General features: G+C 45.6%; 1 protein-coding gene across 2 annotated transcripts in view; it reads left to right on the top strand.

The window, feature by feature from the left end:
* The window catches only part of LOC134970084 (transmembrane protein 272-like), a 212,314-nt gene extending 208,915 nt beyond the window's left edge, over window positions 1-3,399 (top strand). For both annotated transcript variants that reach the window (XR_010189648.1, XM_063946169.1), the window contains exon 5: window positions 2,743-3,399. Coding sequence is in view for 1 of the 2 variants with exons in the window: in XM_063946169.1 (XP_063802239.1) it covers window positions 2,743-2,753 (11 nt within the window). In the remaining variant the exon portion in view is untranslated. The remainder of the gene's footprint in view (window positions 1-2,742) is intronic.
* Window positions 3,400-17,539: the final 14,140 nt, after the last annotated feature.

Here is a 17,539-nt window from a genome sequence, read left to right as displayed (position 1 = left end):
GCCCCAAGGTCTTATGTAAGGACAATGCGACTATTGGAGGCTGGGCAAGAGTAAATGCAATATGGTGAGACGTTCACTGAAAACAACCTTGATAACACTGTTCAATGCACAGAGATTATAAACAAATGCAACAGGTTTGAATAATAAGTAACAAAAACTGTATGTAAATGCAACAATGGACAGGGTGGTATAGAACACAGACTGTATGTAAATGCAACAATGCACAGGGTGATTTAAGCAACCAAACTGTATATAAATGCAACAATGCACAAGGTGATATAATAATGAAATCAATGCAAAAGGCAAGAGCCTGTGTGGAAGTTCCACACAAAACCTGAATTCTAGGTAAGCTGGATCCAACCAGGGAAATGATCTAGACAGGATATTTGAATCTCAGGAGTTCACAGGGCTGACAGGTTCTCACATGTAGCAGGAACTATCACCAGCAGATTGGGAGTGACCAGGAAGGGAATATATATGTGGCTGCTCCAATCAGCCCCAGGAATCCAGAGCGGTAATGATTAAAGTAAAGGACGTGCAGCTGTACAGCTAGACACACAGAGGCAAACTACTAATTATGCAGCAGCTGAGGCTGCACACAAGGATACATGCAGGAATGCAGCTGCTGGAGTGTAGTAATACAGACGCGCCGCTAGTGGCTTGTAACACCTTACAGCCATGCAAGCCGCAGACTATATTGGATCTGGAACACCCAATTGTTGTTGTCTCCACGAACTACAGCTCTGTATGCATATATAAACACCAAGAGAGAGACTTATGTGCACATATTGATGTATTTCATGATTTCACAGTATGAATCGTAAGTAGCGATTCGTACGGAATTTTTGCTGAGGGGCCGTGGGTGCATGCGCAGCAGGCCCTACTGCGCATGCGCCCGCAATTTCTGCGGGGGGCTGCAGAAATTCTGATCGCCTCTGCCTGTCAATCAGGCAGAAGCGGTCGCGGGGCGGGAGGGGGGCGGCAACGCTCCGTTTTCTGGGTGGAAACGGAGCGTTGCGTTGGAGTGCCAACCAAAATGGTGGGCTGGTACGCTGCAAATGAGGCGTGTCGGGGGTGCGGCCGCAGCAGCTGCGTGATGTCACACGCAGCCACTGCGACAACAAAAATGGCTCCGGGACTCCTGCTGCCGCAGATAAGCTGCGCCGGCAGGAGTCAACCTTAATTTCTGCTAACAAGCAGAAATTGCGTGCTGTTCCTAATTTCTGCTTGAAGGAGGGGGCAGGCACCGGTCAGCATGCTGGGCGGCAGTGGTGCAAGTAGAAATATTTTCTTAGTGGTACTGAGTGCTGAAAAATGGGCGTGGTCATGTGTTGTGAGGGGCGTAGCCACATGCTGCTAGTGGGAGTGGCTACATGACACTAGTGGCGTGGCCACACAACAGCCCCTTTTTGGGGGGCAAGGCTAAAAATATATAGTAATGCCTCTAGTATAATAGAAATGTCTAGCGATACCTCCAGTATAATAAAACTATATAGTAATGCCCCCAATTTAATTACAATATATAGCATTGGTTCTCAACCTCGGTCCTCAAGTACCCCCAACAGTTCATGTTTTCCAGGTCACCTAGCAGTTGAACAGGTGTATTCATTACTCACTGACACATTATAAAAGACCCACAGGTGGAGCAAATTATTTCACTTGCAATCCTGTGAGAAGACCTGGAAAACATGAACTGTTGGGGGTACTTGAGTACCGAGGTTGAGAACCACTTATGTATAGTAATGCCTCTATTATAACAGGAAAATACAGCCACTTTCGAACTCTCAGTAACCCTGACAAAGTGGGAGGAGGTGGTTTTGTTGCTTTGTGGCACATTAGAATTGTGGTAATGGCAAAGTGTGTGGCAGGTGGTACTGCGTACCCGCTGCCAAATTCTTAAGGGTACTCCGTACCCGAGCGTACCCGCATAATTGCACCACTGCTGGGCGGCCTTGCTAACCTTACTGAATTGGCCACTCAGAGTTGGTCGTAGCAGCAAATTTGTTAGCAGTTGGGCAAAACCAAGTGCACTGCAGGGTGGGCAGATATAACATATGCAGAGAGAGTTAGATTTGGATGGGGTGTGTTCAAACTGAAATCTAAATTGCAGTATAAAAATAAAGCAGCCAGTATTTACCTTGCACAGAAACAAAATAACCTACCAAATCTAACTCTCTGCAAATGTTATCTTTACCACATGATTTTGCCCAACTGCTAACAAATTTGCCGCTGCGATCAACTCTGAATTACCCCCTATACAAGCCATTATTAGTAGAGTTATTCCTGTAGTAATTAAAGTTGTTATTGTACTCGTAAAAGAATGTGAATCTTATGTGAAGTGCTTGATTAAGTATAGGGTTTTTTTTTGTATAAGTATTGTCATTAAATTGACCTTATGTTAAAAAGAAGCTGTGATGTGTACGAGAAGGGTCTACTTCCCATAAATATAATAAAACTAATCGGAAACTACATTGCACAACATCCAGAGAGTAAGTAGAGTATATTACTATCTGCCAGATTAAACCCATTATTTCACTAAACAGGTAGTAAGAGTGGGGGCTTTCTTAAGTGGGGTTCTATAGCATATGACTAACTCTTTACACTTGGGTGGAGGCACTAGTAATCACTTATAGCCCACTGTTATCTGGGGTACCTAGAGATGGGTTACATGTGTAAAAGATTAAATTAATTAATCAAAATACTCTTGTCAGTAATCTTTTTTTTCTGCATTATAATTTGCAGATCCTCAGTAAAGCCTCCCTCATCTGAGAACATCAAGAGAGGTCCAACCAGAATGTTTCTTATAACAGAAGATTCCATCAAATTACAGAAAGAATGTTGGACTGAAGATGTTAGATGTTTTTACTAATACATGTATATGTATGTTGCATTGTTACTCTAGTCATCATTATACAAACATAAAGCCACAGTGCCACAGAGACCCTTCACAACGTCACAATTTTTCTGTATAAAGAGAAACCAAATTATTAATATAAGAAAACTAGTGGTTTAAACATCTAGGATAAGGGCTGGCATGGGTGCTCATCACTGGTTTTAATTGATCTATGGCAATGTAGGGGTGTGTCTTGGTTTGGGGGTTTATTTAAAGACTTGGACTGTGGCCAAAAAATGACTCTCCTGGATTCTGTCCCAGATGTGTTGTTGCGCTTGCACCCAAGAATAATAGGAATGATGGAGAGGGTGGATCTGAGAAGATCTGCACATACTGTACATACAAAAAGAATAGGAATAAAGGGTGGTATCTGATGAGTTCCCTCTACTCTCTCTGATAGCTCTTTCTATAGCAAACAGTTGTCAGGTTAGCTTTTCAGAGCATTTTAAATGGACAAGACCGCCCTTCCCATACAGGGGTTCAGTGTGTATTGTTTACAATAAAATGTTGACAGTGCATCATGTTGACAGATGAATTGTCCACGTGTTGAGAATGCTGACAATCACAATGTAAAATTGCTAAATTATTTATAATGTCTACATGTTCAAACTGTCAATAGCCACAATGTTGACAAGAAGTGTTGACATCCAATTTTAAACCTAACCTTAACCCTAATCCTAAAATTTCTATTCTCAAAATTTTAACTGTGTCAACACTAGAGATGTGCACTTGAAATTTTTCGGGTTTTGTGTTTTGGTTTTGGGTTCGACCGCGTTTTGGCAAAACCTCACCGAATTTTTTTTGTCGGATTCGGGTGTGTTTTGGATTCGGGTGTGTTTTTCAAAAAACACTAAAAAACAGCTTAAATCATAGAATTTGGGGGTCATTTTGATCCCAAAGTATTATTAACCTCAAAAACCATAATTTCCACTCATTTCAGTCTATTCTGAATACCTCACACCTCACAATATTATTTTTAGTCCTAAAATTTGCACCGAGGTCGCTGGATGACTAAGCTAAGCGACCCTAGTGGCCGACACAAACACCTGGCCCATCTAGGAGTGGCACTGCAGTGTCACGCAGGATGGCCCTTCCAAAAAACACTCCCCAAACAGCACATGACGCAAAGAAAAAAAGAGGCGCAATGAGGTAGCTGTGTGAGTAAGATAAGCGACCCTAGTGGCCGACACAAACACCTGGCCCATCTAGGAGTGGCACTGCAGTGTCACGCAGGATGGCCCTTCCAAAAAACACTCCCCAAACAGCACATGACGCAAAGAAAAAAAGAGGCGCAATGAGGTAGCTGTGTGAGTAAGATAAGCGACACTAGTGGCCGACACAAACACCTGGCCCATCTAGGAGTGGCACTGCAGTGTCACGCAGGATGGCCCTTCCAAAAAACACTCCCCAAACAGCACATGATGCAAAGAAAAATTAAAGAAAAAAGAGGTGCAAGATGGAATTGTCCTTGGGCCCTCCCACCCACCCTTATGTTGTATAAACAGGACATGCACACTTTAACCAACCCATCATTTCAGTGACAGGATCTGCCACACGACTGTGACTGAAATGACGGGTTGGTTTGGACCCCCACCAAAAAAGAAGCAATTAATCTCTCCTTGCACAAACTGGCTCTACAGAGGCAAGATGTCCACCTCATCATCATCCTCCGATATATCACCGTGTACATCCCCCTCCTCACAGATTATCAATTCGTCCCCACTGGAATCCACCATCTCAGCTCCCTGTGTACTTTGTGGAGGCAATTGCTGCTGGTCAATGTCTCCACGGAGGAATTGATTATAATTCATTTTAATGAACATCATCTTCTCCACATTTTCTGGAAGTAACCTCGTACGCCGATTGCTGACAAGGTGAGCGGCGGCACTAAACACTCTTTCGGAGTACACACTTGTGGGAGGGCAACTTAGGTAGAATAAAGCCAGTTTGTGCAAGGGCCTCCAAATTGCCTCTTTTTCCTGCCAGTATAAGTACGGACTGTCTGACGTGCCTACTTGGATGCGGTCACTCATATAATCCTCCACCATTCTTTCAATGGGGAGAGAATCATATGCAGTGCCAGTAGACGACATGTCCGTATCCGTAATCGTTGTCAGGTCCTTCAGTCCGGACCAGATGTCAGCATCAGCAGTCGCTCCAGACTGCCCTGCATCACCGCCAGCGGGTGGGCTCGGAATTCTGAGCCTTTTCCTCGCACCCCCAGTTGCGGGAGAATGTGAAGGAGGAGATGTTGACAGGTCGCGTTCCGCTTGACTTGACAATTTTCTCACCAGCAGGTCTTTGAACCCCAGCAGACTTGTGTGTGCCGGAAAGAGAGATCCAAGGTAGGTTTTAAATCTAGGATCGAGCACGGTGGCCAAAATGTAGTGCTCTGATTTCAACAGATTGACCACCCGTGAATCCTTGTTAAGCGAATTAAGGGCTCCATCCACAAGTCCCACATGCCTAGCGGAATCGCTCCGTGTTAGCTCCTCCTTCAATGTCTCCAGCTTCTTCTGCAAAAGCCTGATGAGGGGAATGACCTGACTCAGGCTGGCAGTGTCTGAACTGACTTCACGTGTGGCAAGTTCAAAGGGCAGCAGAACCTTGCACAACGTTGAAATCATACTCCACTGCGCTTGAGACAGGTGCATTCCACCTCCTATATCGTGCTGAATTGTATAGGCTTGAATGGCCTTTTGCTGCTCCTCCAACCTCTGAAGCATATATAGGGTTGAATTCCACCCCGTTACCACTTCTTGCTTCAGATGATGGCAGGGCAGGTTCAGGCGTTTTTGGTGTTGCTCCAGTCTTCTGTACGTGGTGCCTGTACGCCGAAAGTGTCCCGCAATTCTTCTGGCCACCGACAGCATCTCTTGCACGCCCCTGTCGTTTTTAAAAAAATTCTGCACCACCAAATTCAAGGTATGTGCAAAACATGGGACGTGCTGGAATTTGCCCATATTTAATGCACACACAATATTGCTGGCGTTGTCCGATGCCACAAATCCACAGGAGAGTCCAATTGGGGTAAGCCATTCCGCGATGATCTTCCTCAGTTGCCGTAAGAGGTTTTCAGCTGTGTGCGTATTCTGGAAACCGGTGATACAAAGCGTAGCCTGCCTAGGAAAGAGTTGGCGTTTGCGAGATGCTGCTACTGGTGCCGCCGCTGCTGTTCTTGCGGCGGGAGTCCATACATCTACCCAGTGGGCTGTCACAGTCATATAGTCCTGACCCTGCCCTGCTCCACATGTCCGTGGTTAAGTGGACATTGGGTACAACTGCATTTTTTAGGACACTGGTGAGTCTTTTTCTGACGTCCGTGTACATTCTCGGTATCGCCTGCCTAGAGAAGTGGAACCTAGATGGTATTTGGTAACGGGGGCACACTACCTCAAGAAATTGTCTAGTTCCCTGTGAACTAACGGCGGATACCGGACGCACGTCTAACACCAACATAGTTGTCAAGGCCTCAGTTATCCGCTTTGCAACAGGATGACTGCTGTGATATTTCATCTTCCTCGCAAAGGACTGTTGGACAGTCAATTGCTTGGTGGAAGTAGTAAAAGTGGGCTAACGACTTCACCTCTGGGATGACCATCGACTCCCAGCAGCAACAACAGCAGCGCCAGCAGCAGTAGGCGTTACACGCAAGGATGCATCGGAGGAATCCCAGGCAGGAGAGGACTCGTCAGAATTGCCAGTGACATGGCCTGCAGGACTATTGGCATTCCTGGGGAAGGAGGAAATTGACACTGAGGGAGTTGGTGGGGTGGTTTGCGTGAGCTTGGTTACAAGAGGAAGGGATTTACTGGTCAGTGGACTGCTTCCGCTGTCGCCCAAAGTTTTTGAACTTGTCACTGACTTATGATGAATGCGCTGCAGGTGACGTATAAGGGAGGATGTTCCGAGGTGGTTAACGTCCTTACCCCTACTTATTACAGCTTGACAAAGGCAACACACGGCTTGACAAATGTTGTCCGCATTTCTGTTGAAATACTTCCACACCGAAGAGCTGATTTTTTTGGTATTTTCACCAGGCATGTCAATGGCCATATTCCTCCCACGGACAACAGGTGTCTCCCCGGGTGCCTGACTTAAACAAACCACCTCACCATCAGAATCCTCCTGGTCAATTTCCTCGGGTGGTCTTCTGTTTGCCGGCGGTCGGGCTCCCGGCGCTCAGTATACCGGCGCCGGGAGCCCGACAGCCGGCATACCGACAATTATTTTCCCTCGTGGGGGTCCATGACCCCCATAGAGGGAGAATAAAATAGTGTGGCGCGCGTAGCGCGCCACCGTGCCCGTAGCGTGGCGAGCGCAGCGAGCCCGCAAGGGGCTCATTTGCGCTCGCCAAGCTGTCGGTAAGCCGGCGGTCGGGCTCCCGGCGCCGGGATGCTGGTCGCCGGGAGCCCGACCGCCGGCCACCCGTAGTGAACCCAATTTCCTCCCCAGCGCCAGCAACACCCATATCCTCCTCATCCTGGTGTACTTCAACACTGACATCTTCAATCTGACTATCAGGAACTGGACTGCGGGTGCTCCTTCCAGCACTTGCAGGGGGCGTGCAAATGGTGGAAGGCGCATGCTCTTCACGTCCAGTGTTGGGAAGGTCAGGCATCGCAAACGACACAATTGGAGTCGTTTCATTTTTCTAGCGAGAGGCTGAGTGCTTCCATCCTCATGTGAAGCTGAACCACTAGCCATGAACATAGGCCAGGGCCTCAGCCGTTCCTTGCCACTCCGTGTGGTAAATGGCATATTGGCAAGTTTATGCTTCTCCTCCGACAATTTTATTTTAGATTTTGGAGTCCTTTTTTTACTGATATTTGGTGTTTTGGATTTTACATGCTCTGTACTAAGACATTGGGCATCGGCCTTGGCCGACGACGTTGATGGCATTTCATCGTCTCGGCCATGACTAGTGGCAGCAGCTTCAGCACGAGGTGGAAGTGGATCTTGATCTTTCCCTATTTTTGGAACCTCAACATTTTTGTTCTCCATATTTTAATAGGCACAACTAAAAGGCACCTCAGGTAAACAATGGAGATGGATGGATACTAGTATACTTATGGATGGACGAGCGACTGCCGACACAGAGGTAGCTACAGCCGTGGACTACCGTACTGTGTCTGCTGCTAATATAGACTGGATGATAATGAGATGAAATCAATATATATATATATATAATATCACTAGTACTGCAGCCGGACAGGTATATATATTTATTATGTAATGACTGATGACGGACCTGCTGGACACTGTCAGCTCAGCACCGCAGACTGCTACAGTAAGCTACTATAGTAGTATGTATCAAGAAGAAAGAAAAAAAAAAACCACGGGTAGGTGGTATATTACAATTATATATATATACAATTATATATATATATATATATTAAACTGGTGGTGATTAATTAAACTGGTGGTCAGGTCACTGGTCACACTATCAGCAACTTGCAAGTAGTACTCCTAAGCAGACAATCACAATATACCGGTGGTCAGTGTGGTCACAATGGCAGTGTGGCACTCTGGCAGCAAAAGTGTGCACTGTACGTTAAAATATGTACTCCTGCTCTCAGACTCTAACTGCTCCCCACTGTCTCCCCCACAAGTCAGATATACACAGTCACACTATCACTTCAGCAAGTAGTAGTACTCCTAATGCTCCCCAAAATTACTAAATACTGTGTCTCTCTCTACTCTAGTCTCTTCTCTATAAACGGAGAGGACGCCAGCCACGTCCTCTCCCTATCAATCTCAATGCATGTGTGAAAATGGCGGCGACGCGCGGCTCCTTATATAGAATCCGAGTCTCGCGAGAATCCGACAGCGGGATGATGACGTTCGGGCGCGCTCGGGTTAACCGAGCAAGGCGGGAGGATCCGAGTCGCTCGGACCCGTGAGAAAAAAGCTTAAGTTCGGGCGGGTTCGGATTCCGAGGAACCGAACCCGCTCATCTCTAGTCAACACTCTCTGTGTTGACATTTTGAATGTATCGACAATTTTCAGGTGACATGTTGGGTTTCGACATTTTAACCATGTCAACATTATGACATTTGTTATTATGCTGTTGACCTTTGACTGTAGACATTATGTTTGCCAACAGCATGACTGCATACTCCATATAGGACAACAGAGATGATGGTATTCATAGGTACATGGGTTTAACACATAAAATATCTGCAATATCTTCAGAGTTAAATACCTAAAATGTGTCAAAATTATTTTTTTTAAAGTTTAATAAATAAGGCCAATTTTATTATATACAACACAGCTCTGCTCAAAATAAAAGAAGAAGTATACTCAACCATCTCCAAGGATTTTGAAGCACAGATGAAGCAATAAATATAGAAAAAATATAGAGGAAATATTAGACATACGATGCTCTATCTTTCTTATTTGCCTTTGTACATACAGTAGGTTCCACAGTCTGATAGTGTGTTCTCCTCTTCTACATTCCAAGTTCCTATTTAATGACAATGATTTGTTGTTCAACTAGCTATTATAACCAGCCTGTGTGTCCCTGGTTAGCCATTGCAGCAAAGTATATTCACTTCAGCCGTACCAGTAGTTGCAAGTCTGCAGCGTTTTCATTACACCTGTACCTAAGTCACAGCTTAGCCACCGTATGTTATTTCAGGCTACGGCCTATTAACTATTGATCCACCAAGTCTCTCTGCAGATAGGTTCATGCTGACAGCTCTCTGCTTTCATTCACAGTACACACCCAGCACCTGCTTGCTTCCCAGCAGTTAACCATCGCCTGGCTGTGTTCACCTGCAACACTTTGTTACTTCAGTTATCATTGTTCAGTTACCAGTGCATATTCAGTCCTGCAGTCTTCAGTCACCATATCTTATCAAGCCTATCTGCAGTTACCATTCCAGTATCCAGTCAGTCTGCTGTTAACCCTTGCCTTACCAATCATCCTGCAGCTAAACTCCAAGTTGGTTAACTTGTGGTCTGCAGCCTATTGTGTGAGCCCCTACTGCTAGAGATTTAAGCCCAGATGGCCACCTAAGTACCAGTGTGCTTGTTGTGCACCAGGGGAACAGCGGAGGGCTGTTATTGGTAGAAGACCCTCTTATTAGCTCTAGGGGTCTCATACACATAGTGCTGGAGTTCCCTAACATTAGCATAGCATTCATTTAAAGTGCTACACACTGTAGCAGTGATCTGAAATGCAAACTTTTGTCAATTAGGCCCAAAAATAACAAAATGAAAAAATATTGACATTATTATTATTAGTTTTAAAATATAGTGTCTCTTTCACTTTTCACTGTTCTGCCTTAGTTAATAAACATTATACTGTATACAACACATTCCTAATAGAAAAATGTCTGATCCAAAATTCATTCCTTAATGCTAAGAAAAATAATGTTTGTTATGAAACATCTGAATAACTATTAAGTAGCCCTAGAGTCACACTAAAGAGATCTTCTGCCTATAACAGCCGACCGTTGTTCCCTTAGCGTTAGATGCACTCGTTGGTACTTAGGGTGCATCCAGGTCTTAAGGCTCAGGACAATAGGGGCTTATATAATTAACATGTGTTCACGGGAATATTGTCTGGAGTCAATGGAAACAGGAGTATAACAAGGCAGGTAGCACTCAGATGACCAAATAGACAAAGGAGCTCTGCAGATGGTAATAAAGTAGCAGTATATGGATTAAAATGAGATCCAAATGCAGGCTGAAAGTCTCTGTGTAAAACAGGCTAGGTGAGGCACGGGTGTGGATTATAGGGTCGACAGTAACTAGATCAACAGTCATTAGGTCGACCACCACTGGTCAACAGTGACTAGGTCGACACATGAAAAAGGTCGACACGGTCATTAGATCGACATGAACAAGGTCGACATGGAAAAAGGTCAACATTACTTTTTAAAAAAAAATTGGTGTTGTTTTCTTTGTAAAGGGACCGGGAACCCCAATTAGTGCACCGTGTCCCCTCTCATGGCTCACTACGCTCGCCATGCTTCGGGTAAGGTGCCTCACTCCACTACCACTGCACTTGGCACAGTTTACTATTCCCAATCATAGTCCATGTGGATCGTAAAGTATAAAAAAGTGAAAAAAAGTGAAAAACTCATGTCGACCATGTCCATGTCGACCTAGTGACCATCTCGACCTAGTGACCATCTCGACCTAATGAATGTTGACCAATAGTAATCGACCTAATGAGTGCTGACCAAAAGACCGGATCCCATGAGGCACAGAGCTTCTAATGCAGGCTGAAAGTCTCCATGTAAGACAGGCTAGGTGAGGCACTGGGGGCACACACAGCAATATTAGTCCAGGACTTCAGGATCACAGGGTCAGGTAGCAAAACACCAGGGCATGAAGCTATAATAAAGCAGGGAAGTGCAGGGCTAACTGCCTTATAAGTTATAACAGTAACGGACCAATTAGAGGCTTTCAAGGAAACCAGCCAAATAGTGACCAGAATAGTTTGCAGTTGTAAAGCTGCACATACTGGGGGTAATTCCAAGTTGATCGCAGCAGGATTTTTTTTAGCAGTTGGGCAAAACCATGTGCACTGCAGGGGGGGCAGATATAACATGTGCAGATAGAGTTAGATTTGGGTGGGTTATTTTATTTCTGTGCAGGGTAAATACTAGCTGCTTTATTTTTACACTGCAAATTAAATTGCAGATTGGACACACCACACCCAAATCTAACTCTCTCTGCACATGTTATATCTGCCTCCCCTGCAGTGCACATGGTTTTGCCCAACTGCTTAAAAAAATCCTGCTGCGATCAACTTGGAATTACCCCCACTGTACAGCCAGAGTCCCAGATGCGACGGGTAGCTCGCAGCCGCAATCCGGGTTGCTCGACCCATGCTTGCTGCTGCAGCTGGTAAGCTTCGGAAGGGAGTCTGCAATTAACTCCCCCCGGCCGGTCCGTAGCACTCCTCCGTCGTGGAGGAGACAGACGCTAGAGATCATACTTGACCTCTATCATCTGTCAGTGTCAGGCCAGCGCTATAGTTACCCGGAAGTGCTGGGAGCTCTCTGCGCTGGAGCTCCCAGCACTTCCATTACACGCGGCGGCAGCATGCGGAGGGTGAGGGGGCTAGGGTGCTGGGGCACAGTGGCAGCAGTGAGGCAGAGGGAACAGAGAATGCTGGCGGGCGGGGGACTCACACACACACACCACACCACACACACACACACACACACACTCTCTCTCTCGTCAATCTGCACTGACAGGAGGGAGAGCCGCAGCTAGGATACCTCCTCCAGCGTGGCGGCGGGGTAACACTGCGTCAGCGCCATCATGATCTGGCGCTCGCTCTATGCAGCTGCGTACCCCACATATGCGTTGTGCACCAGCCCTGATTACACCCCTGAAACGAACATTACACCACTGCCAGCAAGATCCCTGGCTATGAGCATGATGCCCCTGGAAACAAGCATGGAACCCAGAGCATGACACCCCTGGAAACAAGCATGGAACCCAGAGCATTACACCCCTGGCAACAAGCATGGAACCCAGAGCATGACACTCCTGGAAACAAGCATGGAACCCAGAGCATGACACCACTGGAAACAAGCATGGAACCCAGAGCATGACAACCCTGGCAATGAGCATAAAACACCTGGCAATGAGCATGAGACCCCTGACAACGAGCAGGTAATTTAAAATTAATTAGAAGCCTTACTGTGGAGCATAATGTGTAATAGGCATTACACTGTGTGGTAAAATGTATAACTGGCATTGCGGTGTGTGATATAATGTGTAATGGGCATTATGGTGTGTGGCATTACGGTGTGTATAACCAGCATTGCAGTGGGAGATAAAATGTGTAATGGGCATTACGGTGTGTGGCATACTATATCATGGGCATTGTGGTGTGTGATAATATGTGTAATGGGCATTACGGTGTGTGATAATATGTGTAATGGGCATTACGGTGTGCGGCATAATGTATCACGGGCATTGCGGTGTGTGGAATAATGTATCACGGGCATTGCGGTGTGCGGCATAATGTATCATGGGCATTGCGGTGTGTGATAATATGTGTAATGGGCATTACGGTGTGTGGCATACTGTATCATGGGCATTGCGGTGTGTGATAATATGTGTAATGGGCATTGCGGTGTGTGATAATATGTGTAATGGGCATTACGGTGTGCGGCATAATGTATCACGGGCATTGCGGTGTGTGGCATAATGTATCACGGGCATTGCGGTGTGCGGCATAATGTATCGTGGGCATTGTGGTGTGTGGCATAATTTAGAACCAGCGGTTTCTTCAGGATTTCTTCTAAATAGTGTAGAAACCCGTTGAGTAAACAATTACATTGAATTGAAGCTGGTGTCCATGCCTAATAGCTAAATCAAGCCATCACTGCAATTGGGTTCGCCCTTCCCCGCTGGACAAAATACGCCAGGTACATTTCGGGACATTGTACCACTGCCACTAAACATCTTTGCACATGTGGCTGACATACACCACAGGAGCTCATCAAGTGGCAACAACTTGCATTTGCTGTCTGAGATCTAACTGTGCACAATGCCTGTGCTATCACGGGAGCTCACCTAACGGCAAACGCTAGCAGCCTGCATCCGCTGTCTGAGAGTGAACTCTGCATTACGCCGGCGATACAGCTTAGTGACGGCTATACACTTTGCTCCCGCTGGTGAGAATATTATCTTGAACAAGGGGTAGTAGCATAGCGTACCCAATTGGTGGCTACAATTAAATTGGGCTTATACTTAAGCATGGACTGTGTTCAGGATCATGTATGAGATGTTTGGTCCTTTTCAAGTATATCCAATTAATGAACTACTGAACAGCTTTTAATTCATTTATACCTGATACAATTATCATATGAGAGTTATCATTGTTTTACATGTAATTTGATGTTGCTGTTTTTATATATATACACATATATATTTATAAACAGTATTACATCATACTTGCCTACCTGATCCTTTCCATGAGGGAGAAAATGCTCTGTTCCTGGACTTTCCTGGTAATGTATGATTGCCATCACCTGTAGTGAGCTAGTAAATTGATAAGAAAGGTGTTAAGGGGGTTACTCACGGAGCGATCGCTGCTTAAAATCTAAGCAATCTGACTAGATTGCTTAGATTTTAAGCATGATCGCTCCGTGTGTACCCCCTACAGCGATAGCGATGCGCAGCCCCGTCCATCGCTATCGCTGCTACTAGATTGGCCTGTATGAAGACCAATCTAGCGGGTCGCTCACTTCATCCGCTGGGTGAAATGAGCGCCCCCCCGTCTTCCCCCGCACGCTCAGCACACATCGCGCTGTGCTGAGCGGTGGGAGAAATGTGTGCTGAGTGGTTCGCTCAGCACACATCTCTCTCACATCGGCCAGGGAGTACTGGCCTTTTCACTACAGGTGATGGCAATCATATATTACCAGGAAAGTCCAGGAACAGAGCATTTTCTCCCTCATGGAGAGGGTCAGGTAGGCAAGTATTACATTATAATATGTGATTAAACTGTATTTTATTTAACTACATTATCAGTGGTCCTTTCTGCTACCTTTAATAAGGCTGCAAGTCTGTTACTTTGTATTCACACCAGACCACCAGATGGTCAATTAGGAGCAGCTATCCTTTTACAATTGGTATATTTGTATAGTTATTTGTAGGTGCGCCCGATTTACTTTCTTAGGAAAGTTTTGTGGTATATATTTTATAACCATAATACCCCAGACCAAACCACTATACCAACCCTAATATTCTGTCTATAAAACCCTAACCCAAACCCCTAAACTCACCCTAATACCCCAACCTGTGTGGATATTGCAGAGTTACACTGGTGATGGGCAGTGGTGGCACCGTGGACCAGTGATACCTGGTGCGCCCAATAATTCCTCTTCTGCGTGTGCCCAAAAAGGGGATGTGGCCTCATGGGACGGGGGCATGGCCTCATGGGAAGCCCATCCCCCCAGAAAGTTGTGCTAAGATGACACTTGCCTGTGTGATACCCAGTACATGGGACCCTAGACTTTAATAGAATGTGGGTATCACTAATTATAATGAAAGGTAAAGGGGAAAAGGATAGGAGGAATGGTGAAATGGGGGTCATTTGGACCCTGAAGAGAGGGAGCTTGGTCGGACGGTGTGTCCCCGTACTGCTGGCGGGACACATACGGGGAACTGAAGAGAGAGAATAAAAAGAAGGGGAGAACGCGCTTGAGAGACACACGCAGGCAAGGCGGAGCGGCGCTGAGGGGAGAGAGAGAAAGAGATCAGAGGTTTTACCGTAATTGAGAGGAACGGGATCCCCGTGGAGTGAACAGAGCTGTGTGCAGCGGAGAGCTAGCAGTTCTCGTCGGGGCAGCCGCAGCGCTGACAGACGGTGATGACAGCTTGAGGACGATCAGCGCTCCAGGACAGAGAGAAGGCGGCTTCTTGGTGAGACACAAGGACGGGGCGGCCGCCTCGTGATTCGACCAGTCAGCCAGCAGAGGGGCAGGCCGAGGGACGGAGCGACACCTCCCTTAACTACTAGATACGGTCACCCTGCCAGACAAGGTATTTAACAAAAAAGCACTAGCATCCCAGTGACTCAGTGACTTACCGAACAGGCAGCACAGAGGAAATTTTAGTGCATTTACAGCAGCCAGAGCCCCCTGCCTGTACTCCTCTTTTTATTATTACCTCATGAAGTAAGGAGTGTAACTACAGTACAGTAGCCTCCAAACTAACTGCTCCTATTCAGTATAACATGTTTTGGGCAAGGAGAATGGACAGAGTAGTAAGAATATAAAAACGGAGACTCTAATTGCCCTTGAAATAGATAGACAGCTGTCTACGTTGGTACAGTATATAAAAGGAAAGTGTAAAGAAGATCCTGGCAAGCGGTTGCTTACCCATAAATACCTGTAAATCTTCATTTCGTCCAAAGGCCGGATAGGATAGAGAGTGCAGGATCATTTTGTTAAAAACTATCCATCCAGTAAAACCAGAAGCATAACTGATACAGAATGAAACACTCCTAGACAGAGTTGAGCTCTGACTTTACAATTAGATAATAACCAGCAGATATAGTATTTTCTGCCGGAGCCTCGTAGACTATGGTATTATTTCACAGTGGATCAAGGGAGATTTAATGTAGGAAAGGTCACACTTCACTAGGAAATAGATGCTAACTTCCTATATGTGCACCAACGTACGAAGACTCAGCTGAACTGTGGGTATTCAAGGGGACGTGTACTGCAGTACTGAAAAGGGAAATACCTGACTAATGTTGTGATTCAAATGTTGTAATTGTATCAGTTTGATATAATGTTTTCATAGTTCGTAAATATATAGTATGCCATACTAACCGGTGTTTAGGTAATGGAAGCTGAGTGAATACATCGAGCCACTGTGTTCCGGGTTCCAGTCCAATAAAACTTCTTTAACATTGTATAGTTGCATATCATTGACTCTGAGTGAACTTCATTGGCCGCAGCCCATATCCATATGTACGGTTCTTCATCACGTGGCTAGCTGTCAAGACCTGTGGAGAGAAAGCAGAAACTAAAGGTGAAACTGACCAATTATTAATAACTTACTGAATACCTACCTTTACCTAACAGTATTATCATCAACCGAGTATTACACGTATAAATTAAGTGGCGTCACGAACAGGATCCATCACCTAACGCGAGGAAGAATATACGCTAAGAACATGTCCAAGGAACAGGAAAAGTCAACCACCTCCACCAGCGGAGAATCCAGTCAGTCAACACCAGGAATGCCTAGTATGGCGCAAATTAATCCAATAACGTTACCCTACTATTTTGGGGCCCCATGGCTTCCCACCTACTATTGGGATAGATTTAACTCCGAAGGGAATACACTGACTGACTTCAAGAATAAGATGAAGTCGATGTTCCGCCTCTATCCATTAAACGAACAACAAAAGGTTGAGATTCTTATTGGACAGTTGAAAGGATCCGCACATCGTGAGGTTATTTCATGGCCCAATGGGGAGAGGAAAACCATTGAACAGATATTACAGAGACTGGCTACTACATTCGAGCTGCATACCATTTCAGAATTAAATATGAAATTTTATGCTAGAAAACAGCGTATGGGTGAAACACTTCGAGATTTTGCGTTAAGCCTACAGGAAGCCTTAAAAGTGATCCGAACAGTTGATGAAAGTGAAATTGAAAATAGTGATGAGGCGCTAGTATCCCAGTTGATTGAAGGGGCAAATAGAGAGGGCGTAAGAGCCCAACTCAGACTACTCAGAATGCAGAAACCCGATCAGTCCTTCTTAGATTTTAAAGAGGCGGCTATCAAAGTGGTTGGAACTGAGGTAACCCAAGAGGTCAGCTTTCCGGAGATGCCAGGTTATCTGGAGGGTCAGATGTCCGGTGAAGACGGTTCTCTTCATCCAGTAAGGAATAAAAGAGCAGTTGACATTGGTAGTCAGAATTTCCAGACACCTACAATGGACCCAATGCGAACCCTACAGAGTCAAATGGTAGAACTCGTATCGGGTATGACCGAGATGTGTAAAGAAGTTCAGAATTTTACTAGGAAACAGACATCCCTTCCCAATGAAACCCAGTGGCCTAGGGAACGCCGGAGAACCAGGAGCGATTGGTGGACCCCGCCGCCAACAAGCGGCAGAAGAAGTACTGATCGGTTTGATCCTCAAGG

This window comes from Pseudophryne corroboree, chromosome 11, assembly GCF_028390025.1.
Source record: "Pseudophryne corroboree isolate aPseCor3 chromosome 11, aPseCor3.hap2, whole genome shotgun sequence".
Taxonomy (NCBI): domain Eukaryota; kingdom Metazoa; phylum Chordata; class Amphibia; order Anura; family Myobatrachidae; genus Pseudophryne; species Pseudophryne corroboree.
The sequence above is the reverse complement of the archived record's forward strand: the minus strand, read 5'-3'. Positions and strand labels throughout refer to the sequence as shown.